The sequence below is a fragment of the Panicum virgatum genome, chromosome 1K, assembly GCF_016808335.1.
Source record: "Panicum virgatum strain AP13 chromosome 1K, P.virgatum_v5, whole genome shotgun sequence".
Classification (NCBI taxonomy): Eukaryota; Viridiplantae; Streptophyta; class Magnoliopsida; order Poales; family Poaceae; genus Panicum; species Panicum virgatum.
The window spans coordinates 20,154,124-20,179,336 of record NC_053136.1 but is presented as its reverse complement, the minus strand read 5'-3'; the positions used below and the strand labels follow the sequence as shown (position 1 = coordinate 20,179,336).

Here is a 25,213-nt window from a genome sequence, read left to right as displayed (position 1 = left end):
ACCAAGTTGTCTTTTTGTTTGACTTTGGAGATACTTCTCATTCTCAACTGTAATGATATGTTTCCATTCCCCCTTGTTACGGATCCTAAGGAGGATTCATGCTTGGGAAAATCATAATTGAGAGGAAATTGTTAACTTGATCACACTGAACTCATACAATGAATATGATTTGCCTCTTTTTTTCAGCACAATAGATACCAATTTCGTTACATGATTCCTCTTTCATATTTGGATTGAAATTATCTTGTGTGGATATTGGCAGACTTAATGCATATGAAACTCATAGGGAGCATCCAAACAGAGTACTTTTGCATTTAATTGCTTGATTTACCTTTTTACATTAATCTTATTACCACATCATGATTTATTCACTGTAGGGTCCTCTTCCATTCATGGAAGCAAAACACAGAAAAGGCCACAAGGCTGAATTCTTTAGGCGATGCTGCAAGAGGGTAAAATGCTTTGTAGGTAAGCTTAACATACTAACTGTTACCAGACAACCAACTTTGTGGATGTGTTAACTTGGATAGTTTAGTTCTGAAAACCCAAGAAAGCTAATATTGGATATTCACTAACTTGTGAACTTAAACTTAGTTTCCCATTAACCTTGCATTTTTTGCTTTAACTTGGATAGTTCTGAATTTGACAATCTGTATTTTTGCAACAAACAAGTTTACACAATCAAACTGGAAATGCTATGTTGTTGGCACATGTTTATCTTAGTAGGCCAAAGTCCAAACATGGCAGTTGTTTTGGTAGTGTGGAGAGGATTGCTTCAAGATCATATATAACCTCGCATCCATAGCAGTGATAATTAACCTGCTGGTTATGCCACATCAAACTACACCCAGTCACACACCTTCCTTGTCATGTGCCTGAAAGTACACCTCCAACTTCTCCTTCAGAGCCTGCAACTCGGCAACAAAGTTTTCTTTGAAAAATTTGAAGGGTCCTCTACATAAAAACCTGTGTCCTGGTATTAGAAGCTATGCTGGCCTCGTTTGTGATTGTTAGTTTGCAATGGCCAATGGGACAACTAAAGAAAAGGCTTGGACTCCGTTTGTGATTGTTAGTTTGCAATGGCCAATGGGACAACTAAAGAAAAGGCTTGGACTCGTTGGGTCCACCCTTACAACAGAGCCTGGAGGGAGCAACATCTTTGCACTAGAGCAGCAAAATATTATCTAAGCCCATTAAACAATGTAATAACAACTTAAAACTCATTTTTTTTATCTAAAACCCTACTTTGTTTCCTGAAAGCTATTATTAACCCATCTGGTCCAAACAACTATAAGATTTTATTATTAAATCGCTTGAATATTTTTTGCTACATATATTTTTGCAGAAACAGATGCAGGGTTCTCTCCAACACTTTCAAAGGTAAATTGTCATATTTTAGTCCTTATCTGTTTCTACTTGTTTTTCTTTTTCCATTTCATGTGCTACCTGGATGTATGAATTAACTTGATGTTCAAATTCTTATAGATTGTTGGCCCTTCTAGGGTATAATCCTTCGCAACAAGAGAGTTATTGTTATATCATCTATGAAAGGATACCTTTGTAGATCGAAGCTAAAAACATCTAAAATAATTCTCCTTGGGCACCATAAATTGAAGGTGTTTGGACTAGTAAACGACTAAAATCAGTTATTGCGTCATGTAGTAGAAACTCAATCTTGTATATGTTTTGATCACCAATCTAAATTAGAACATATTTGTAAAACATTATAGAGTTACAAAATCTTCGAGTGAAGTATTCTCATTTCTTTTCCTAAGTTTTTATTGGCCAAAGTAAAAAAAAATTATTTTACTTCATATAATCTAGGAGTATGGCATCACTTGTTCTATATGTGGCAGCATTACATATTTTATGAAAGCAGTTTGAACCGGATATGCCTTAGTTGAGCTAGTCATGGTCATTTGTTTTTTCTTTTGTGCAAAGGTGCTACTGTGTTATGTCTTATAAGCGTGTCTGTGTGAGTTTGTGTGGATTGGTTTTGTTTCTGTGGGCTCTTTTACCCCTTTTCTTCTTAATATAAAGATATGCAGCTCTCATGCGTGTTTGAGAAGTTTGAACCAAACAATATTGTTAAGTATGGCCCATATACTCTATAGGCCCAAGTGGCCCATACTGACTGCTTATCTACTGGCTCTCTATCCTTGCGCTCTCTCTCTTTGGTTCATTCGATTCACCCACTGTAAGTCACATGGTACAGAGCAGGTAGGGTTAGGGATACTCATCCCACCCGAGATCCACAGTCCGGTGGCCGGCCGCCGCTGTTTTGCAACCGCCCATCGCGACTCGCGTGCGGGAGCGGCCCCGCCTGTCCGCCTCCCTCTCTGCGCGCCGTGCGCCGTGCGCCCCGTCAGCGCGCCGTGCGCCGTCCGCCCCGTCAGCGCGCCGTGCGCCGTCCGCGCGGCTGCGCCCCGTGCGGCTCCGCCCCCGTCCGCGCCCCGGGCGCCGTGCGCCGTCCGCCCCGTCAGCGCGCCGTGCGCCGTCCGCGCGGCTGCGCCCCGTGCGGCTCCGCCTCCACCCGCAGGTTCTGCTTGCTCTGTTCTGCCTGGGCTGTTCTGTTCCACTGCTGTGCCGTGCGGCTCTACTTGCTCTTTGTTCTGGTGCTGCTCTACCTGCTGCTTGCTGGGCTGTTCTGTTCTGGTGCTTGCTCTTTGTTCTACCTACTGCTTGGTGCTTCGTTCAATTCAGTTCTTGCAATCTTCACCATGGCTCAGACCAGTTCCATTGTTGTTAATATCACTCTTGATGGTTCCAATTATCCGGAGTGGTCGTTTTGTGTTGAAACTGCTTTGAGAGGTCATGGTCTTTATTCTCATCTCACTGATGATCCACCTAAATCTGATGGCAATAATGCTAGTATTATCACCACATGGCAAATTAATGATGGGAAGGTGATGGCTGCCATGATTAATAGCACTAAACAGTCTATGATTATGAGTCTCAGAAAGTTCAAAACAGCTAAGCAAATATGGTCTGCCCTCAAGCAGCGTTATGTTCAGGACAGTGGTGCTCTTCTCCATAATCTCATGCAGCAAATTCATGTCATTGAGCAAGGTGATATGTCTATTGATGACTATTATTCTGCTTATGATCGTTTGATGGGTTCATTGACTTCTATGGTGAATGAGTGCACAACAGCTGACTGCCCAGCTCACAAATTTCTTGAAAGATTTCTAACATATCGCTTTGTCATGGGAGTGAAGCCAGAATTTGATTCCATTCGTACTCGGCTGCTTCATAATTCTTCTACACTCACTATGGACCAAGCCTTGGCTGAATCACTTGCTGAAGAAACTCGTCTTCAATCAATATCTTCTTCAGTATCACTGCCTCACAGTGTGTTGGCAGCCTCTCAGCGGTTCAATATGACAAAGGCTACCTCTTTTGAGCCTTGTAAGCATTGTGGCAAAAAGAACCATGCTTCAGAAAATTGTTTTTCTCACTATCCTGAGAAGTTGGCTGAGTATCGTGCTACACGTGGTCGGGGTACTTCCCGTGCTACTCGTGGTCGGGGTACTACTTCCACTACTAGAGGATCTGTATCTGTTGCTGCTGCCTCTCCTATTGGTGCTGCTCAGTCGTCATGGGTTCTTGATTCAGGGGCCTCCTTTCATGTGACATCTGATCGCTCTCAGTTGGTTGCTTGCAAGCCGGTCAACGATGATGCCTCTATTCAAACAGCTGATGGTACATCTTGTCCTATCACTCATCAGGGCTCTCTTTCTGGTTCAAATTTTTCTGTACCCAATGTCTCCTTTGTACCTCAATTATCTATGAACCTTCTTTCAGTCGGTCAAGTCACCGACCATAATTGTTTTGTTGGATTTGATGATACATCATGTTTTATTCAGGATCGTCGAAACGGGAATGTGATTGGGACTGGCCATCGCCGTAGAGGTTCTCATAGCCTCTATATTTTGGACACCTTGCGCCTTCCTTCCTCTACTGCCTCCACCGCTCGTGTGTCATCTGTTGCTTTGTCTTCCACATCATCCTTTGCGAAGTGGCATCATCGGCTTGGTCATCTATGTGGCTCTCGCTTGTCGACATTAATCAATAGTGGTTGCTTAGGCCATACATCAATAGAGCCTGGTTTTCATTGTAAGGGATGTAAACTTGGAAAACAAATCCAACTTCCATATTTCTCTAGTGTATCACATTCTGCTAGGCCTTTTGATCTTGTTCATTCTGATGTATGGGGTCCTGCACCTTTTGCTACTAAGGGTGGTCATAAATATTATGTTATCTTTGTTGATGATCATTCTCGATACACTTGGATTTACTTCATGAAACATCGATCTGAATTGTGCTCCATTTACCAGACTTTTACTCGCATGGTTCATACTCAGTTTTCTACCTCTATTCGTGTTTTTCGTTCTGACTCTGGTGGAGAGTATTTATCTGACACTTTTCGCAAATTTTTACTCTCTGAAGGCACTCTTGCCCAGCTCTCATGTCCTGGTGCTCATGCTCAGAATGGTGTTGCTGAGCGTAAACACCGCCACATCATAGAGACTGCTCGCACCCTTCTGATTGCTTCTTTTGTTCCTTCTCATTTCTGGGGGGAAGCTGTCTCCACATCTGTATATCTCATAAATAGACAACCATCATCCAAATTGTCTGGCAAATGCCCTGGTGAAATCCTCTTTGGTAAGCCTCCCAACTATGACCACCTTCGAGTTTTTGGATGTGTCTGCTATGTTCTGCTTGCACCTCGTGAGCGCACTAAATTGACTGCTCAATCGATTGAGTGTGTTTTTCTGGGGTATAGTCCTGAGCATAAAGGTTATCGCTGCTATGATCCTTCTTCTCGTCGCATGCGTATCTCTCGTGATGTGACATTTGTTGAGGACCGTCCTTTCTTTTATAACCCCTCTACACAACCCTCATATTCTCCCACAGAGTCCACATCTTTTATGAGTCTTCCTCCTATTTCATCCACAGATGATGTCACTTCATCTCCCGCATCCATTCCTGCTCCTTGTATTTCCACCTCGCCTCCACACTATGAGACACCTACTTCACCTCATCTGTTCTCAAAACCACCTATCACCCGCTTCTTCACGCGCCGTTCCAAAATCCCCACTGACATTTCTTCTTCCTCTCCCATCTCGGCCAGTCCTGATGTGCCCGCTGTTGACACTTCTAATGATAATATTGATGAGGCACATATTATTTCTGATGAGTTACAGGCTACTTCTAATGATAATATTGATGAGGCACATATTATTTCTGATGAGTTACAGGCTGGTCCACGATATAATCTACGGGATCGTAGTACTATTCATCCTGAAGACAAGTATGGTTTTCCCAGCATGAATGCTATTATTTTTGAGCCAGCCACTTATCAGGAAGCTGCTAGTATTCCAGAGTGGCAGTTTGCTATGTCTGAGGAGCTTGCTGCCCTTGATCGTACAGGTACTTGGGATCTTGTTCCACTGCCGTCACATGCTGTGCCTATCACATGCAAATGGGTCTTCAAAATTAAAACCAAATCTGATGGTTCTATTGAAAGATATAAAGCTCGTTTGGTTGCCAGAGGTTTTCAGCAAACTCAAGGTCTTGATTATGATGAGACATTTGCTCCTGTTGCTCACATGACCACTGTTCGCACTCTAATTGCTGTGGCTGCTTCTTGTTCTTGGCCTATCTCTCAGATGGATGTTAAGAATGCTTTTCTCCATGGTGATTTACATGAGGAAGTATATATGCAGCCCCCACCTGGTGTTCATGCACCCTCAGGCTCAGGCTATGTTTGTCGTCTTCGTCGTGCCTTATATGGTCTCAAACAAGCTCCTCGTGCTTGGTTTGAGCGCTTTGTTTCTGTGATACGGGCTGCAGGTTTTTCACCAAGTGAGCATGATCCAGCCCTTTTTATTCATCATTCTCCGCATGGACGTACTTTGCTTCTCCTATATGTTGATGATATGTTAATCACGGGAGATGATATAGAACACATTTCTCAAGTGAAGAAGCAACTTGGGGAGCAATTTCAGATGTCTGATCTAGGCCCTCTCAGCTATTTCTTAGGCATTGAGGTTTTGCATTCTCCCAAGGGCTATTATCTTTCTCAGTCCAAATATATACAAGATCTTCTTGCTCGCTCTGGCATTACTGATAATCGGACAGCTGCAACACCTATGGATCTTCACTTACAGCTTCGTCCTACTGATGGTGCTCCCTTGGAGGATCCCTCTCGCTATAGGCATATTGTCGGGAGTCTTGTTTATCTCACAGTCACTCGACCTGACATTGCTCATGCTGTGCATATCTTGAGTCAGTTTGTGAGTGCCCCTACAACGGTTCACTTTGGACACTTGCTTCGTGTTCTACGGTACTTACGGGGAACTTTATATCAGTGTTTGCTCTATGCTCATGACAGTCCACTCCATCTTCATGCCTACTCGGACTCCACTTGGGCGAGTGATCCCACGTATCGTCGTTCAGTCACAGGTTATTGTATCCTTCTTGGTTCTTCTCCCCTTGTTTGGAAGTCCAAGAAGCAGTCAGCTGTATCTCGATCAAGTACAGAGGCAGAACTTCGAGCCCTGGCCACTACCACTTCAGAGATTGTATGGCTTCGATGGTTGCTAGCTGATTTTGGTATTTCCTGTGATACCCCCACACCGCTCCTTTGTGATAATACCGGAGCCATACAAATTGCTAATGATCCTGTGAAGCACGAACTCACAAAACATATTGGTGTTGATGCCTCGTTTACTCGATCTCATTGTCATCAACAAACAATTGCTCTTCAGTATGTGCCATCAGAATTGCAAGTAGCAGATTTCTTCACCAAAGCACAAACTCGAGAGCAACATAGACTTCATTTACTCAAACTTAATGCTTCAGATCCTCCACTTCCGCCTTAAGTTTGAAGGGGGGTGTTAAGTATGGCCCATATACTCTATAGGCCCAAGTGGCCCATACTGACTGCTTATCTACTGGCTCTCTATCCTTGCGCTCTCTCTCTTTGGTTCATTCGATTCACCCACTGTAAGTCACAAATATAACATAGTGTTCCAAGTGCACTTTTATTATGTCTCACGAAAAAAATGTCAGGATTCTTTCATCTAAGTGTTACAAATTCCTAGAATGGAATATTTCCACTAAACTGTTATTTCAGAAAGTAGAATTCTACAGATAGTGCATAACATTAATGTTCTTATGAAATGCACTCAACATTATTGTCTTGCAACATTGATACTATTAGACATCCCCATATTTTATGAGTCAGGCACTTGTTCCTTTGATATGCACTCAATGTAGAGTTACTAACTGGGGTTATGTTAATTTTGCAGACTGATTTAGCACAACATAATCATTTTACGAAGGCACTTCGTAATTGGGGTAGCAAATATTTTAACAATACCTCAGGTTTTGTTGTTCGCCCATCTGATTTACTGCTCTAGTAGTCTTTTAACACTTACTAGCTAAATTTCAATTTAATAATTCTAATATCCGCGGTTGGTCTAATTCTTTTGCTAAATAGCTGAGGTTGAAGTTGAAGCTTGTGACAAGGACGAAAAATTACTAAGTTATAATCAGCTGGAGAAACAATACTATGATTGGATCAAGGAAATGCATGACAAGTACGATGTGGAAATGGATGGTGGGGATGATGAACCCACCCTTATTATCAATCCAAAGTGCAAGGAACGACTTGGAATATCCAATGATGGTGAGGGATTACAGATGCATAACTGTTGTGCTTATTGTATGCTTATTCAATTAACAAATCATGAAATTCTTTGAACATTTTTATTATATTCTTGTTACAATCCTGCAGTTGAAGTCATTAGAGTTCATAGATCAATTACCAGAAAAGGGAAGACTTGGAGGAGAGGAGATCATCTGAAAATTCTTCCTGGAGCAACTGGACGTATGAAAAATACATTCTATTCATTGAAAACTTCTTTGTGTACCACTTTGGAGTACATTGTTGTTGAAGGTCTTCAAGGAGATATTTGTGGTGAGTTCACTCATGTTCTATTGTATTCGTCTTTTATGACATATCCTCATTCTGAAAGAGGTTGGCATATCTTTCATTTCTGATGTTGGACTGCCTTATTCACAGGTGAAGCCCGCCTTATATGCAGGTCCTTTTTAATCCCAGTTTATCCAGTAAAAAATTTGCTTTCCTCTTTTTATTTTAGAAATGCGAAACTTTGTAAATTTTCCAGGCCTATCGATTACTCTGCTGAGCAAGGATGCTGGCTCGATGAAGCCGGCTGCACGAGTCCAAATATATATATCCAAGAATCAGTCTCGTTTCCCGTCAGCATAATAGATAATAGAATGGTAAATTCTTGCGTAAATGCATACAAATTTCTGGCGTTTGGTGTGTTTTTAATTGCTATACTTGCAGTACAAAATTATGGATGATGATTCTTGGAATCAAATGCTGAAAAAGAGAAAGGAGAAGGCTCCTGCATGGATTGAACTCATCAGTAATTCTGAAGTTGATGCTCTTGGACTAAGAGGGGTCAGTAATTTAATATAATAGGCTCAAACTTTAATGTGAAGTATTTGCAAACACCCTTTGGAGGTCCTTAAATTGTGTGCGTGCGCGCACCCGCTGTTTTTTTTGCTCTACTTTGATAGGATCTACCATATGAAGGTGATGTAATGGCTGGTTATCGACCTCCACATGAAATTGTAGCTGTTTTACGACCAGGAAATTATACGCCTAGCTCCACTGGTCTTCTTGAGCAGAAGTATATTGTGAAGGATGAGCTGGAGATGGTAATGGAGGTTAAACAGTTGTCCAGAAGTAAAGACTGTCCTGCAAAACTTGTTGATAAAAAGGTGAAGAAAACCTCATTGCATAATGACATACATGGACTGTACGTATTTCCATTGAGAGAAGCTTCGTGGATATTTAAAAAATCTGGAGTTTACCAGTTTAATTTCTCTGTGGTAAGTATAGTAACATTTTCATATGGAATCAGTTGCAAGATTTTGTTTCTTTTAACCTTATGCTGTATATTGAAATGCTTTGTAGAGTTGCAGAGATACAAGTGTCATTCAGAAACAGACAACTATAACAGTCTGTCCTGACTTGAACTCTAGGCGTTGTCTTTTCACTGGCTCTTCCACTAATAGTGATCCTGTGAATATAAGGTTTGTGCTGGGATGCATACGTAGTTGGAATAGTAATATTTGTGTAATTACTTGCTTTCTGGCTTGTTGAACATAGCCTATAAATGAGCATAGCCCAAGTCGCCGACGCCATGGCCCTCCGCGACTTGGGCGCCCGCCGCTGCAGCCGCCGCCATCGGCCCCCTCGACGCTGGGCCGCCGCAGACCGCCGCCGCGACGGATCCGGCCGCCCTCGGTGCGGATCCACCCGTCGCGCTGGGGGCCGCCGCCGCACAGCCCTCCCTGCTCGCGTGGGCGTCGCGCCGCCGCCCCCCTCTCTGCGTGCGGCTCCGCCTTCCTCAGCGCCGCCGCCCTCACCCTACCTGCGCCGCCGCCGCTGCCTAGGGGCCCTGCCCCCTGAGCGCTGTCGCCACCCAGGGGCGGGGCCCCTTCTCCTAGGCCGCCGCCGCCCAGGGGCGCCGCTCAGGCCACTGCGCTGCTGCTCCCCTGGATAGCGCCCCCTCCCCTGCCCTGCACCCTCCATTGGGCCGCCCCTCCCGACGCGTGGGCCGCGGGCACGACGCCGCCTGGGCAGCCTGCGCCACCGCAGCCCGTGCTCGGGCGCGGCGCGGCCTCCCCTGCTACCGGCGCGGCGTGTGTGTGGCCCCCGGACGCCGCTCCTCTGCTTGCCACCGCTCTGCCTGTGCAGACCGCGGGCGCCACGGGTGCTGCACGCGCCGCGGGCACCGCCGCCGACGCTGCCGTCTCGGCCTGGCATGCGCCTGCCCCGGCGGCCGCTGCCTCTCTGCCATGGCGCGCCTCTGCCGCTGCCGGGCTGACCTCTTGCGCTCCTCCAGCCGTCCTGGGCGGACCCACGGGGGCGTGGCGCGGCGCCGACCAGGCTACCCCTGCGGCTGCTGTGCCGGGAGCTGGTCCTGCCCCTGCCGTTGGATCCACGGCCCGCGACGCCGCCGCTGCCGCCTCCCTCGCCGCCGCGCATGCCGCGCGGGCCGTCGCGCCCAACACGCAGGCCGCCATCGTGCCCGCAGACCTGGCCGCCGCCGCCGCCTTTGTGGCCGCCGTCGCGCCCGCCGCGCATGCCGCGCAGGCCGCGCGGGCCGCCGCCTCCCTCGCCGCCGCGCACGCCGCGCAGGCCGTTGCGCCCAGGGACTCCGCGCGGGCCACTGCCTCCCTCGCCGCCGTGTGGCCTGCGGTCGGGATGCCCCCCGCGGCCGCGCCGATCGCCGCCGGTGCTGCTACTGCCGGAGCTGCTCCCCTGTTCGGCAGTCCTTCAGCGCCATGGGGCGGACGCCGCCGGTCAGCACCGAGTGGATCGCCGACTCGGGTGCCTCCTTCCACAACACCCCACATGCCGGTATCCTCTTTTCTGTTCGACCCCCACACCCCTCTTGTCCTTCTTCCATCATGGTTGGTGACGGATCTTGCCTTCCTGTCACCGCCGTGGGTTCTGCTCCTGGCTCTTTTCGTCTTCCCAATGTCTTTGTTGCTCCTCAGATGGTTCATAATCTTCTTTCCATTCGTCAGTTTACAACTGACAATTGTTGTTCCATCGAGTTTGATTCTTCTGCCCTCACTGTAAAGGATTCGGCCTTCCGGCGTCCCCTACTCCGGTGTGACAGCACGGGGCCCCTTTACACCCTTCGCCTTCCTTCTTCCGCTGCGCCACTCTCGTCTTCTTCTTCGCCCTGGCCGTCTTGGTCTGCCGCTTTTGCCGCGACGCCGTCTTCCACCACTTGGCACCGTCGTCTTGGTCACCCAGGCCGCGACGTTCTGGCTCAGCTCGGTCGTAGTACCGATGTTCCTGGTACTAGGGCTCCTGCTCAGCCCCTCTGCCATGCGTGCCAGCTCGGTCGTCATGTTCGACTTCTTTTTTCCTCTTCTTCCTCGCATGCGATGCATGCATTCGACCTTCTTCATTGTGACCTGTGGACCTCCCCTGTACTCAGCATCTCTGGCTACAAGTACTATCTGGTGGTGGTCGATGACTTCTCGCACTACTCTTGGACGTTTCCTTTGCGTGCCAAGTCTGAGACCTTAACCACCCTTCTCCACTTCTTTGCCTGGGTGTCCACTCAGTTCGGCCTCACCGTTAAGGCCGTCCAGTGCGACAACGGGCGGGAGTTCGATAACTCCACCTCCCAGTCTTTCTTCCTGTCTCGGGGTGTTCAGCTGCGTTTGTCTTGTCCGTATACCTCTCCTCAGAACGGCAAGGCTGAGCGGATGATTCGCACGACGAACGACGTCGTGCGCACCCTTCTGATCCAGGCTTCTCTCCCCCCGCGCTTCTGGGCTGAGAGCCTCCACACCGCCACCTACCTGCTCAACCGCCTTCCGTCCACTGCTTCTCCTGCTCCCACTCCACACCACGCTCTTTTCGGTACCCCTCCTCGCTACGACCACCTTCGGGTCTTTGGGTGTGCGTGTTACCCTAACACCTCCGCCACCGCTTCTCACAAGCTGGCGCCCCGCTCGACTCGTTGTGTGTTCCTCGGGTACTCTCCTGACCACAAGGGGTATCGATGATTTGACCTCACCACTCGCCGCGTTCTGATCTCCCGACACGTCGTCTTCGACGAGTCGGATTTCCCCTACTCCACCTCCTCCACACCTTCGTCTGATCCCGAGCTGGCGTCTCTGTTTCCGACTGACCAGGCGGTTCAGCCACCGTTACCTGTCTGTCCTTTTCCTGCAGGTTTTCCCGGCGCACCGACACCACTTCCGGTGATCCCTGCTGCGCCGAGCGCGACCCCGGTGCCCGCGGCCGCACCACGCGCGGCACCCAGACCTCCGGTCGTGCCTCGCGCGGACCCGGTGTCTCCCACTGCGCCACGCGCAGCCCCGGTACCTTCCCCTGCACCTAAGCGGTACGCTCAGCCGGTACAGGTGTACCGGCGTCGTTCGGCGTCGACACCGGCGCCGCCTCCTGCTCCGGAGGCTCCTGCGACGCCGCCACCGGAGCCGTCGCCGCCGCCGCCGCCGCCGCCTCCTCCGGTTCCCTCTCGAGCCGGGCCGGAGGTGTACCACCCGCCGGTCATCCATCGGGATCCTCGGCATATCCATCCCATGGTGACTCGGCGGATGGCGTCCCAGGCCGCGTCTCTCTCCGCCACCGAGGGAGAGCCGCGGGTCTCTCCGGTACCCTCCTCTGTCCGCGACGCCTTGGCGGATCCTCACTGGCGTCACGCGATGGAAGAGGAGTACGCGGCTCTTCTAGCCAACCAGACATGGGACCTCGTCCCGCGTCCGTCTGGTTGCAATGTGGTGACTGGCAAGTGGATCTGGACGCACAAGCGTCGGGTTGACGGCACACTGGAGCGCTACAAGGCTCGCTGGGTTCTCCGGGGGTTCACTCAGCGGCCTGGTGTGGACTATGATGAGACCTTCAGCCCGGTCGTGAAGCCCGCTACGGTGCGCACGGTCCTCTCACTTGCGCTCTCGCGTGCTTGGCCTGTGCACCAGCTGGACGTGAAGAATGTGTTTCTTCACGGCATCTTGTCCGAGACTGTCTACTGCTCTCAGCCTGCGGGATTTGTGGACTCGAGTCGTCCGGATATGGTCTGCCGGCTCAACAAGTCTCTATATGGACTGAAGCAGGCTCCACGGGCTTGGTACTCTTGGTTCGGCACGTTCTTGGTGACACTGGGGTTCAACGAGGCCAAGTCTGACACGTCTCTCTTCATCTACCGCCGTGGGGATGAGACTGCATATCTGCTGCTATATGTCGACAACATTGTGCTCACAGCCTCCAGTCCACATTTGCTTCAGAGTGTCATTTCCTCTCTGCAGCAGGAGTTCGCTATGAAGGATCTTGGTCAGCTCCACCACTTCTTGGGCGTCACTGTTGAGCCTCGCCCGTCTGGTCTTCTCCTTCACCAGCGGCAGTACGCCCTCGATATTCTGGAGCGGGCTGGGATGACTGATTGCAAGTCTTGCTCCACTCCTGTCGACACTCAGGCGAAGCTGTCTGCTAATCTGGGTGATCCGGTGGCTGATCCTACTGCCTACCGGAGTCTGACCGGCGCTCTGCAGTATCTCACCTTCACCAGGCCGGACCTCACCTACGCTGTACAGCAGGTCTGTCTCCATATGCATGATCCCCGGGAGTCACACCTTGCTGCGCTGAAGCATCTCCTCCGCTACGTCCGAGGCACTGTGGACCTTGGCCTGGTGCTTCACCGCTCCTCCTCAGCAGAGCTGGTGGTCTACACCGACGCCGACTGGGCTGGCTGCCCGGACACTCGTCGCTCCACTTCCGACTACGCCGTCTTCCTGGGCGGCAACCTGGTCTCCTGGTCGTCCAAGCGGCAACCGGTTGTCTCCCGCTCCAGTGCCGAGGCGGAGTACCGTGCTGTCGCTAACAGCGTGGCGGAGGCGTCCTGGCTACGACAGCTCTTGGCGGAGCTCCACAGCCCGCTCGCCAAGAGCACGCTCGTCTACTGCGACAATGTCAGCGCCGTGTATCTCTCCACCAACCCCGTCCAGCATCAGCGGACGAAGCACGTGGAGATTGACCTACACTTCGTGCGCGACAGAGTCGCAATTGGCGATGTTCGGGTACTCCATGTCCCGACTACCTCCCAGTTTGCTGACATCTTCTCCAAGGGGCTGCCCTCATCGACCTTCTTGGAGTTTCGATCCAGCCTCAACGTAGCCGGTGGCTAGTTGTGGCTGCGGGGGGTATTAGCCCTTTGTACTCTACTTGTACTCTCTTCTTGTCCAGTCTTGAACACCGCTGCGCCGGTTGTTCAGACTGCGGGGGGTGTTGGCTTTCTTGTTGTCCAGTCTTGAACATCACTGTGCCGGTAGTTCAGACTGCGGGGGGGTGTTGGAGTATATTGAGCCCGTGTGTATAGAGGCCCATCTAGAGGCCTATGTATATGCATTATATATACCCACCCTTCTAGGGTTGGAGGAATATAACAATTATTATCCTCCAACAGTACCAGTATTGTAATTAGGCCCTAACACGGCTCACCCTAAACTTCACTCCAACACGTCCCTCAAACATGCCCAAAAATGTCCATGATTGATAGTCATATGAAGTTCTGCACAGAACTCTTGTTTGCTTCATTTGTTATATTTGTTCCTGCTACATTTACTTTTGCCTTTTCAGTTGATAAGAATTGATATTGCAGGCTTGGATGTCCAGTTATATGCCTTGCTGTTAAAAGTGTTGATCAATATGGAAATGAAATTCCTTTCCTTGATACATCTGGCATTACTATAACTTTGTTCGATGGTGATGATGTCCTTGCGCATGTTGATGACGTTGAAGTGGAACTCGCATCAGATTCATTAACGATGAACGTCAAAGTATGCCATATGAACATCCATTATCACAATACCAACCATAACTTGGTAATATTTGATGTTTCAATGCTAATCATATTTGACGCTGTGCTGTGCATGAAGGATTTTTTGTTTAAAACCAGCAAGTTAGACATACTACGGCCAAAGTATGAGGCGAAGTTGAAGCTATCTTCATTTGATAATAAGTTGTCTGGTATATGGCCATGTAAAGGTTAGATACAAAGCTTGTTTGCTTATCTGTTACATTCATGTATTGCAATTTTATAGTTTGGTTAATTTTTATTTCATGAGGATTTTTTTATTATTCCTTAAGTACTGATCCTTATTCACACTATAAGAGTTGATATGTTTTACTGCAGTTAAACCAGGCCTTCCATCAACTGTTGTTATGGACATGTCCCTCTTCTTGGAAGAGAATTTAACTCCTGGAAGAGTGATCGATAATTTCCTTCTTGAGGTATTTAAATTATGATCCTAACTTGTACACCATACTTACCTAAATAAGCATGGTGAATTGGTTATTGCAGATGCCCAGTAAGGGCCCAACATAGCTATTAGAAGCCCTTATGAACCATCGGAACCTTTGTATCACTGATACATAGGTTCTGAGTATCACCGATACGCGATAGGGTACAGTGATATGCCGATATGTCAATAGCTGAAAAATAAGGATACGCCAATACGATGAATAATATATATTTAAATTAACTAATAACCATTACAGCTAAGTACAACCACATTTCTTTCCACACACGTCACTCCTGGAAGAGAATTGATTGGTACATGGTATGGCATGAGAAGGCAAACTGACTGTTCCAGCAAGAGAATCGATTGGTACATGGGTAACTCTTCTCGTCTTGACCCTCTATGCGACAAAGAAACTCTGGAGACTGGAGTGCGATGTCTTGACCGGCGATTGCTTCATGACTCTCCTGCAGGCTGCAGTTTTCACTCAAGGTACCGGAGCATGCGCCAGATTCCTGATGATGCGCGCCTCGCGCCCGTGGCTTCAGATCCCACAGCTTCGGATCCCAGTGGCTATGCTCGCTCATGACAGCATGCATGATCCCAATGGTGGGGGCGCAGAGCTACCAAGGGACGGCGCTAGCAGACGGTCATGTGGTGGCGCACATGCTAGAAGATCAGAGGAGTAGAGGTCTAGAGGACACATGTGCTGACTACCAACGGCTCAGATGTTGATGGGCTCTGAGAAGAGGTTTAGCTGTGCCAATGTGTCAGGAGAAGCATATCATGAAGTATCCGCTGCGTACTGAGAATTATATTTTTTATTTTTAAATCTTATTTTCTCGATACTTTTTGATACGCATATCGGGCTGTATCGCTGTATCCTACCGTATTGGATACGGGCACCGTGCCCTTCCTGGCGTATCAGTGATTCATCGATCGGAACATATTGTACATTGATAGCATATTTAATAGGAATGTAGGTCTTGACATTGTTAGGAAGATTTGTTTGGTTCTAAATCATATATCGATCTAACAAAAGATTAGGCTCCTTTTCATTCGAATAAAAAACAGAAGCTAATTCTTTGATCTAGGGCGAGAAAATTGTTTCAGAGGAGCAAATTACACTAATACTTTTCTGTGGTACTCACTTTCTTGATAAAAAGCTGGCAACTGACCATGCAATAACAAAATTCTTACTTTTGAGTGAAAATCTAGAATCATGAAGAATGAGATTTCTTCAGTTTAAAATAGGTATGCCTTACATCTGAATTTGGGGACTGTATAAAGTGTAATACTTCATTCCGGTTCAGTAAATCCTTACTGGGTGTTTATTTGTGACCCTGAATACCAACCACTTCATGTGGCAGGTGTTCGATCAATTTAGCAATCATGTTGAAGAAGGAACCATACTTGATATCCATGTTGATGGACTCTGTTTTCTAGACAAAAAAATCTCTGTTCAGAAGGTAAGCCTTTCACATAATGTATGATTATTCAAATGCATCCAGTGCATTGCAATAGGCCTGAACTGATATTATTCAAATTTGTGCGTGGTTCTAACACATGTATCAACCTACTTTAAGTATGATGGTGAATTTGACTGGTCAGTATATTGCCAAGACTTTTGAATGTACAAAATAAAATAATTTGAATGCATTATTACATTAGATTTGCATTATTACATTAGATTTATCTTTTTTTGGAATACCCACATTTTTTATAGTATTGTTCAGTGGTCAGCTTGAGCATAACTGCTCAATTTCTTTCCAAGCCCAAGCCTATCCTAAACCCACTGTACCCTGCAGAATCCAGAAAAGATAAATTGCAGCCAGATGCCAGAATCTCATTGTTTGCACTTTACATGATGAGTAACCTGCGATTGTAACTATAGTGAATGGGCAATGTGGCACATTAGTTGATCTACCTTTGTCTTTTTCTTTCCAATTCATGCCGCTGCATTCATACAGAAGGAACATTTTGTTCATTGCACAAAAGGAAAAATAAAGTAGTGTGTTGTACTTAGTCTTGAACTGCTCAGGTATAGTAGAAGAAAAGTTCCATGCCACCTGCTTTTAGTTTTCAGAAAGTCCAATTTCGGACCCTCTAGGCCTCTGCTTTCAAAGATAATATTTTACTGTCATCCCCTCATCAAATTAAATTTGAATGAGAGAGGCTTGAGTGGAGGAGGATTTTGGACTAGTAATCATATATGCCATGTCAGGATTTTGTTCACGGTGGCAACTAATGTGGACTCTGAAAGAATTTTCTTATTTACAAACTAGCACAATTTGTTGTGCCTGTTCAAAATAGAGATAGTGATGGCACTATAATGGTGTTTTTATTGAATGGCAAATGAGCTTTACTGTGTGATTAAAGGAATATGGTATGTTGTTAGAGAACAGTTACATTACTGTTCCCTTATTCCTACCTCATGTTTTGACCATCATATATAGCAGCCATTTTGTTGATCAATAGTTCTGCAGTTGTCTATCTGCCAGCATTTATGCTCAAGAGTGAACTTTGCAGGTCAATGGTGAGGGGTTTATTGACCTACGTGGAGCACTAAGAGTCTTGGGTGGCTTTGGTTCAGAAGGTTTGGTTATTTTGGATTATGCTTATGTCAACATTTTATACTAAATTTTCATTCTACTTATTATGCCTATCATGTGCAGCTTGTATATCAATTTTTCACAATGGGAAGAAGATTTTCTTACAAATATTTCAAATAGCCATAAGAGAGTTAAAGGCAGTAAATGTAAGATACTTTTTTTCCTTAAATGAATGCTTATTTTTGTGATTTGGCCCTTAATTTTGAGATAGTGTTTGAGGTTTCTATGTGTGTTGCTATTTGACAGGTTCCTGAAAGTTGTCCGGCTGGATCCTTTCTGGACATAATATTTGAAGTTTCTGATAGCAACGGTCTAATTGATGAATCCATAGATGGACCCCTTCATACACTCAACATCACATCGAATGAGTTACCACTAGCGGAAGGAGCACGATATGCCATTAAACATGGAAGGTGTGTAGTTTCTCATGTGCAGCTTCCTCGTGAACAAGGAAATGTCACTATTGTGGCATGTCACACACATTATCCTGATTTGCAAATAACGATTCAGGTGCCAATTGCATATAACATTTCTGACATGTTTTATATATTGTTTCCAATGTACTACTAAATTTTAACCATTGCAGCTTCAAGTTCAACCTTTCGATTTAGTATTGACCAGCTTTGAGGATGGACCTGAACCTATATTGAGAGATCCAATTTTATCCACTGACAGTTCAAATCTTTTAATTCCCTTTCAAGTTGCTCCTGCTCAACCTAGTCATCTTGTCACATATGTAAAAGATGTTATTAAGGTAAGAATTTGACATTCCTAAAAGTACAGGGCACTACACTGTTTTCTAGATAGAAATTTTCTTAAAACTATGACAAACTTACAAGCAAGATTAAAGAAACTCTCAAGCATGTCCATCACTAAGATCTCTGTTATTATTCCATATCGTGACTTATGCAGAAAACCGAAAGTAAAGTTGGAGATACCTTTTCAGAGATAGAGTCTACAAAAAAGAGACTTGTAACTCTTTATTCTCGCAAGGACTCACTGGAGGAGGAAATTGACACCCTAAAAGGTGATTTTTCTATGCGCAGTCATTGTATTGATTGTGTGTTCATTCTTTATATTGCGAAATATTCCGGCTTTCATATAATCATTGTGTTATAATCTTAACTTGAGCTTCAGCTCCATTTGCAATGGTCCTTGTATTCTTCTGCCATCACTATGGTTACAGCAGATAGCTTTTGTGTTAGCGTGGTAATTATATTAGGCCGTGGGCCATGGGTGGCTGGCCGCACAGGCCTTAGGCCATGATTGTGTTAAGCAAGGACTTCCGGTTGGTTCTGTTTCCATAAGCCATACCCTAGGTTCCCTGCCTATACATGTACACGTGCTTTGCACCTCATAATCAATCTACTAATTTTGCCAAGCCATATTGCTTTTTTTTCCTCGAACATGCAGGAGAGCTGCGTATCTTTGTATTAAGAGGAAAGACCATATTGCTTTCATTTTTGGTTTGCTGCTTTATGTAACTTCAGTTTTTTTTAACCAGGTGAGGTCGGGTCTATGGTTGGTTATTTCATTGATGCAAAGGAGTTAATTCGTCATAAAATTAGAGAAAAACCTGGTACTGCTGCTTTTGTTCTATGCTCTAGTGAATGTTTCATGGATGATTTTGTCGGTATTGTTGCCCTACTTGGAACTGTTCCAAACAGCAAAATTGGCAAGTAAGTGTTGTTGTAAGAACAATTAAAATAGTGGCTAAATTTATCTCTGACACTGGACTGTATGTAGTTCGTTTTTGGTCATTTCTAAGGTGATGTATCATTTTCTTCCTCTGGATCTTTGGGTATTTATTTTGTAGGATGCTTGCTGTATATCTTGGCAAAGATGACATGCTTTCAGTAGTTTGCAAGACAATGGATGCTGCTAATTGCATTGAGAAATACAACACTGATGGAGATGTGGATGTTGGCTTTGGCATTCATCATGAAGCAGCTGCTCTAGGAGTTCCCATAAAGAGTAGATTTTCTACCATTTGCCTGGATGATATAGAGTAAGATCAACATTTTGTAGTTTCCATTATAAAGTTGTTTCTGTGGTTGTCCCGTTTGAGTGTTAAGTAATTTTGACCAAGGACAAGCACACATATAATAAACTTTCTAAAATAGTATTAGAATTATACCTACCACTAGTATATGCAACCTTATGTGTATGAGCAGCTGATTAGATGGAGACTAGGTTTAATCTTCTTTTATTTCCATAGGTATACGCCTAGTATGATGCTTGCTTAACAAATCTTCCTAATGAAAATTATGACATTAATGTTAACTGACACACACAATCTTGGTGAAAATATATTTGACTTGGTAGCTAGGAGCTAACTAATCTTCTAGGATAGCTTGGTTATCTCTGACGTTGATGATAAGTGTCTCATGTCAGCCTTGCTTGACTGTCGCCTGCAGAGTAAGCCTTTCCTAAGGCATACACGACATTATCAAACAAGCTAATATAAAATTAAATTCCTCAAATTGGCTGTGTGGGTTGGGTTAGAATACTAGTTTATGAGAATAATTTGTTGTTTGTATCATCAAAAGTACTAAACTGGGCTATGGATCTATCTTACATAGCTTGTCTGTGCCAACTGCCTTATGTATTGACAAATCTCTGAAGTAGATAATAGTTTTTCTGTGCCAACTGTCTTATGTATTGTCAAATCTCTCTCGAGTAGAGAAAGTAATCTAGTCTTGCAATTTATCCCATGGAAAGCATTTATATTTACAGCACCTCTTTGGCAGGCCCTTCAAAGGAGGTCTTATGCGGAACAGTCCACAAAAGGAATTAAACCTGACGTGGCCGTTTCCACATGTTAATGGACCTAAGGGATTCAAAGGATTTGCTGTCAATATGATAAATCTTTCTGACGAGAACTTGAACATAACAACAAAAGGTGGACATGGACTCCGTGAAACTTTATTTTATAGTCTCTTTGGAGAGCTTCAAGTTTATGAAACCCGAGATGATATGTTCCGAGCCAAGGACTATTTGAACGGTGGAGCAATATCATTGGATGGTGGCATTATTAAAGGAAAAGGAAAACTTCTTCTTGGTTACAGGTCAGTACTATGTTTCATAAGCTCCTTTGGGATAACAAGAATGACACCTTGACTATCGATTTGTTAGATGGTTTTGGGATAACAAGAATGACACTTAATGAAGTATTGCCAACTAACTGGCCAATGACCACTGCATTTGGCTTTATTTTGAATTTTCGGTTCATTCTTTATTTGTTAGAGAGCTTTACTAGGAAATAATTCTAAAGCATTTGATTTTTTGCCATTACACAAGATGAATAATCTTTTTAATCACCAGGTTGATATTATGATACAAAAAGAACATTCACTTAAGTAATGTATTTAGCATTAGTTGTAATACATTTCCATCACAAAATCATTATTTATTTTGGTAGCATATTTATTCCATTACTATATTGTATTAAATTAATCTGGTCTATTTTCCAGTGATCCAAAGATAACATTTCCTGTTGTCTCCGGCTTGATGGAAACTCCGGGTGAGTTAAAAGGTCATCAGGATGCTGTCACGAAGACAAGAAAGCTGGATGACAAAGTGAAGCTTTTGGAAGCAAGAAAGCTGGATGACAAAGTGAAGCTTTTGGAAGCAATCAAAACCGAAATAAGCAAACAAGAAATAGTTTATGAGGAACTGTTGGAGAAGTTCAACAAGAGGAAGCGCAAGTTTGACGAGATATCAGATAAAATAACCCAACCTTATGGGAACGAGCATGTTCTAACCCCGGTGAAAGCGGAACTACTTGATCTGTAAGCAGGAACTGTGCCGTAGACACAGTTTATTTGTAGTTTTGTAGGCAGACCTATTCTGCAATGCATATGGAGACCCCTTGTGTTGGTAGTTTGAACTGACGTGATATGGTCAGTCTCCTGCCAAGGTACATGGACATTATGCCGTGATGACATGCACATGCTGTACCCTTGATAGCCTCCTAATTGTTTTGTTTGGCTGCCTGCATCGAACCTTATTCTTTCGTATGAATGCTTTTAACCAGTTTAATTCTTTCGTGCCTCCTAATTGTTTTGTTTGGTTGCCTGCATCGAACCTTATTCTTTCTTATGAATGCTTTTAACTAGTTTAATTCTTTCGTCACCTCCAGAAACTCGGTGTGCATGACATGACTGTTCGATCTCGCCTCCGCTGTTTACTTGACCTCTGACCACTATGAATGAAAACGGATCGGATATGGGCAAATATATACAAATACGAATACAAATATTTATTTTTACTCGGATTTGGATTCCGCAACGAACAATGTTAAAAGTGTTGGATATTGATATTCATTGTATTGTGAATCATATATCCCACTTCAATATTTTGACACGGACCATTTAGTCTTTGAGCTCCTTCAGTTGGATAGACGGACGGAAAATATCATCTAAACAATGACGCTACATGATGTATTCCTGTGGTCACGGTGATTGGGCTAAGCTTCCCTAGAGCTCTGGACGAGCTTGCAAGCTCTACATGGTGAAAATATATATCGCAGACCATGATGCAGTGCCGGTGGACGGTGGAGCAGAGCGCAAGGGTACCAGAGGGCACCAGGTGGAGTCCATCCGTTCATGGTCTGGCACCTGACTTCCCCGCGCCTAATGCAGAAGATGTTTGGAAAAAGAGCCCAGGCGATGGTTATTTTCTGTAACAATTGCCACTCAGTTACATCCTTGGTTAACGAGAGTTGTTGGCAACAATAAGATAACTAGACAAGTCACCTCGACACCGTGCCTCCAATGGCGAGACATTTTCAGACTGCGTAATGATTTTGCTGCTAGTAATCTGGATATTTCTAGCATCAATGGGGGTCTCATTACTCTTATACGGTTATACCAAAGAAAGTCTGTCCAGAGACAATGAACGACTACAGACCTATCTCACTGATGAATTACTCAGTTAAATTCCTAACAAAGCTCCTAGCGAATAGACTCTAGTTGGTTATTCTGAAAGTGATGCATACCAATCAATATGGTTTCATTAAAGGCAGGACAATTTAAGATTGTCTAGGTTGGGCTTATCAATTTCTTCTTATCTGCCATAAGTCAAAAAGAGATATTGTTATTCTGAAACTGGATTTTGAAAAGGCTTTCGATAAACTGGAACACCAAGTCATCTTGAAAGCTCTAAGAAACAAAGGTTTCTCTACTAAATGGATCCAAAAAATCCTTAGCTCAGGTACTTCCTTAGTCTTGCTCAGTGGGGTGCTAAGAAAACCCTTTCAATGTAGAAGAGGAGTTAGGCAAGGGGACCCTACTTTACTATTTGTTTTAGGTGCAGATCTCCTACAATCAGTCATCTATGATGCAGCAAGCAGAAACATCATCAGCCACCCCATTGGACAGGAGTTTGGTGGTGATTTCCCAATATCCAGTATGCCGATGTCACCCTCATCATTTTACCAGCTAATGCTACCCAACTTGCCAGGCTCGACAAGACTGAAGGTCCCCTTTAACAAATCCTTTTAGTATCCATTAATGTGCTTGATGAGAAGTTGGCACTATTGATATGTACCATGGATTGTCAGATTGGAACCATGCCTTTTACTTATTTGGGTTTGCCTCTTTGCACCGCCAGATCTGCAGCAGATGACTTTATACCAATATTGACAAGAATGGGAAAATATTTAATGGGTATCACCATATTTCTTTCTTATGCTAGTAGATTAGTTTTGGTCAATTCCATTTACTCTTCCATGCCAACTTTTTATCTCTGTACCTTAAAGTTACCAAAGAAGATTTTGTAACAGATTGATATATAAAAAACAGTGTCTCTGGATCTCTCTCAGAAAGGTGGATGCCTAGTGGCATGGAAGCATGCCAATCGTTCTAAAGAGGAAGGTAGCCTGGGAATAATTCTGAGAACACAAAACACTGCCTTGCTCAACAAATTTCTTCACAAATTCTACAAGGCTGACCGCCTTGGGTTCAGCTAACTTCGAGCTGCCTTTATATTTATGTATCTTGACAAGCCAAAACAAATTATAATTTGGGAAGGAGGTAGTAGTTATTATTTAAATTGTGGAATTCCTCTTCTCTGGAAGTAAAATGGCATATTCAAAAAAATTTACTATTTGTTTGAGCTACTACTTTTGAGCTTTTGGCCCTTTTTTTCTGAAAATCCTGGCCAACACTACCTTTTAGAAGACGTGTTTAGCTTTCTGAGCTCAAGCTATGGAAAGCTCATAAAACTGAGCTTTCCAGATTTCCATATAAACTAAGCTTTTGCACCAGAAGTTCGCTATTTGTTTGAACTTCTGACTTTTCATGTTGAGAAGCTGCTAGGAAGCTCAAACAAACAAGCCCTGTACTAACCCAGTAAAGGCATCACAAACATTTTACACCAAGTGGAGGACACATGATCATATGACGGCCACGCTCAAACCTTTGTGATTTAATTTGTTGTCCGCTCACATTACCTCAATGCGGAAAAAAAATACAACGTGAGAAGTCCTGACATCATTCCTCTTGATTATATATTCCCTCCGTCCCAAAATAGCATCCTAGCATTCAAATTTTGTCCTAAAAAACATGTCATTCTACCCTATTTAGAAAGTGCATGTGCATGCAAGAATCAATTAGCGTCAAATATGGATAATAAATAGGGATAAACATGATCATTTTACCTTCTTATTAATTTGTCCTAGAATTCCTAGCATGGCTTGTATTTTGGTACGGAGGGAGTATGTTCTTCCCTCAACGCTGGGAAGATTGGAGGCCAAGCCATCATAAAGGGGAACACATTGCCCCGCACAGGAAGCATCGGCGTCTCCTCGTACACTTCCTCCATCCTGCTCTTCACACCCACGCACACGAGTCGCGCACTTGTCTTGAGCCCCAAGAGCACAAACTCCGCGTTGTCATCAACCGCAAGCACCGAAACATTCTCCCCACGGTCGCACACCTCGCGCACAGGAATCCTATCGCCCACCTGCCACCACTAAAAAAAACTTGATTTGTCCCGGTTGGAAAACCCCTGTCGTCCCGGTTTTCCAACCGGGAACGCCAGTCCGGGACAAAAGGGGGTGCTCTTTTGTCCCGTGTCTGGCAACCGGGACAAAAGGTGCAGCCAGCGCCCACGTGGCTAGCGCACCCTTTTGTCCCGGTTGGTGTTACCAACCGGGACAAAAGGTCCCTTTTTTCATGTTTTTCTTTTCTCAATTTTTTTTCTATTTCAATTATACTTTTGCATTTCAAATAAACTTATGTATTGGAATTCAGTGTGTATGATCTCCACTAATATGTACATATATATATATATAGTTACTTATATAATATTTGTCCTAGATAGTTTTCATATATAAATTAATTCACTTATATATATATGTATACACATATCTATACATGTGAATTCCTTTACATATGAAAATGTCTAGGACCAATATTATATAAATATATATATATACACATATATATTATTGGAGTGCTTATATATATAATACATACATACTCCATCATATTTGCATAGGTATATTCATTCTTAATTACATAGGTATATTCGTTCTTAATTACATAGTAGAATTCGTCTTTTGGAAATTTAATACATACATACTCATAAATAGAAATTTAATACATAGACACACATATATATTTACATAGGTATATTCGTTCTTAATTACATATATACGCGTATATTGTCATATTTGCTGTGATTGTCAATATTAGATATTCTAT

General features: G+C 44.6%; 1 protein-coding gene across 6 annotated transcripts in view; it reads left to right on the top strand.

Moving 5' to 3' along the window:
- LOC120698983 (structural maintenance of chromosomes flexible hinge domain-containing protein GMI1-like) overlaps positions 1 to 21,558 on the top strand; it is a 33,648-nt gene extending 12,090 nt beyond the window's left edge. For 3 of the 6 annotated variants that reach the window (XM_039982811.1, XM_039982802.1, XM_039982819.1), the window contains 23 exons: positions 378 to 468; positions 1,346 to 1,380; positions 7,317 to 7,392; positions 7,508 to 7,696; positions 7,805 to 7,987; positions 8,093 to 8,114; positions 8,199 to 8,316; positions 8,384 to 8,500; positions 8,620 to 8,934; positions 9,020 to 9,138; positions 14,253 to 14,430; positions 14,530 to 14,638; positions 14,787 to 14,884; positions 16,263 to 16,361; positions 17,422 to 17,488; positions 17,568 to 17,650; positions 17,751 to 18,014; positions 18,091 to 18,258; positions 18,417 to 18,531; positions 19,009 to 19,183; positions 19,321 to 19,512; positions 20,255 to 20,572; positions 20,978 to 21,558. In XM_039982811.1, coding sequence (XP_039838745.1) covers positions 378 to 468; positions 1,346 to 1,380; positions 7,317 to 7,392; positions 7,508 to 7,696; positions 7,805 to 7,987; positions 8,093 to 8,114; positions 8,199 to 8,316; positions 8,384 to 8,500; positions 8,620 to 8,934; positions 9,020 to 9,138; positions 14,253 to 14,430; positions 14,530 to 14,638; positions 14,787 to 14,884; positions 16,263 to 16,361; positions 17,422 to 17,488; positions 17,568 to 17,650; positions 17,751 to 18,014; positions 18,091 to 18,258; positions 18,417 to 18,531; positions 19,009 to 19,183; positions 19,321 to 19,512; positions 20,255 to 20,572; positions 20,978 to 21,299 — 3,453 coding nt within the window. In that variant the 3' untranslated portion in view covers positions 21,300 to 21,558. Of the gene's footprint in view, positions 1 to 377; positions 469 to 1,345; positions 1,381 to 7,316; positions 7,393 to 7,507; positions 7,697 to 7,804; positions 7,988 to 8,092; positions 8,115 to 8,198; positions 8,317 to 8,383; positions 8,501 to 8,619; positions 8,935 to 9,019; positions 9,139 to 14,252; positions 14,431 to 14,529; positions 14,639 to 14,786; positions 14,885 to 16,262; positions 16,362 to 17,421; positions 17,489 to 17,567; positions 17,651 to 17,750; positions 18,015 to 18,090; positions 18,259 to 18,416; positions 18,532 to 19,008; positions 19,184 to 19,320; positions 19,513 to 20,254; positions 20,573 to 20,977 lie in introns of those variants that run through there. The other 3 variants (XM_039982826.1, XM_039982833.1, XM_039982842.1) reach the window with 3 other exon arrangements.
- The last annotated feature ends 3,655 nt before the right edge of the window (positions 21,559 to 25,213 follow it).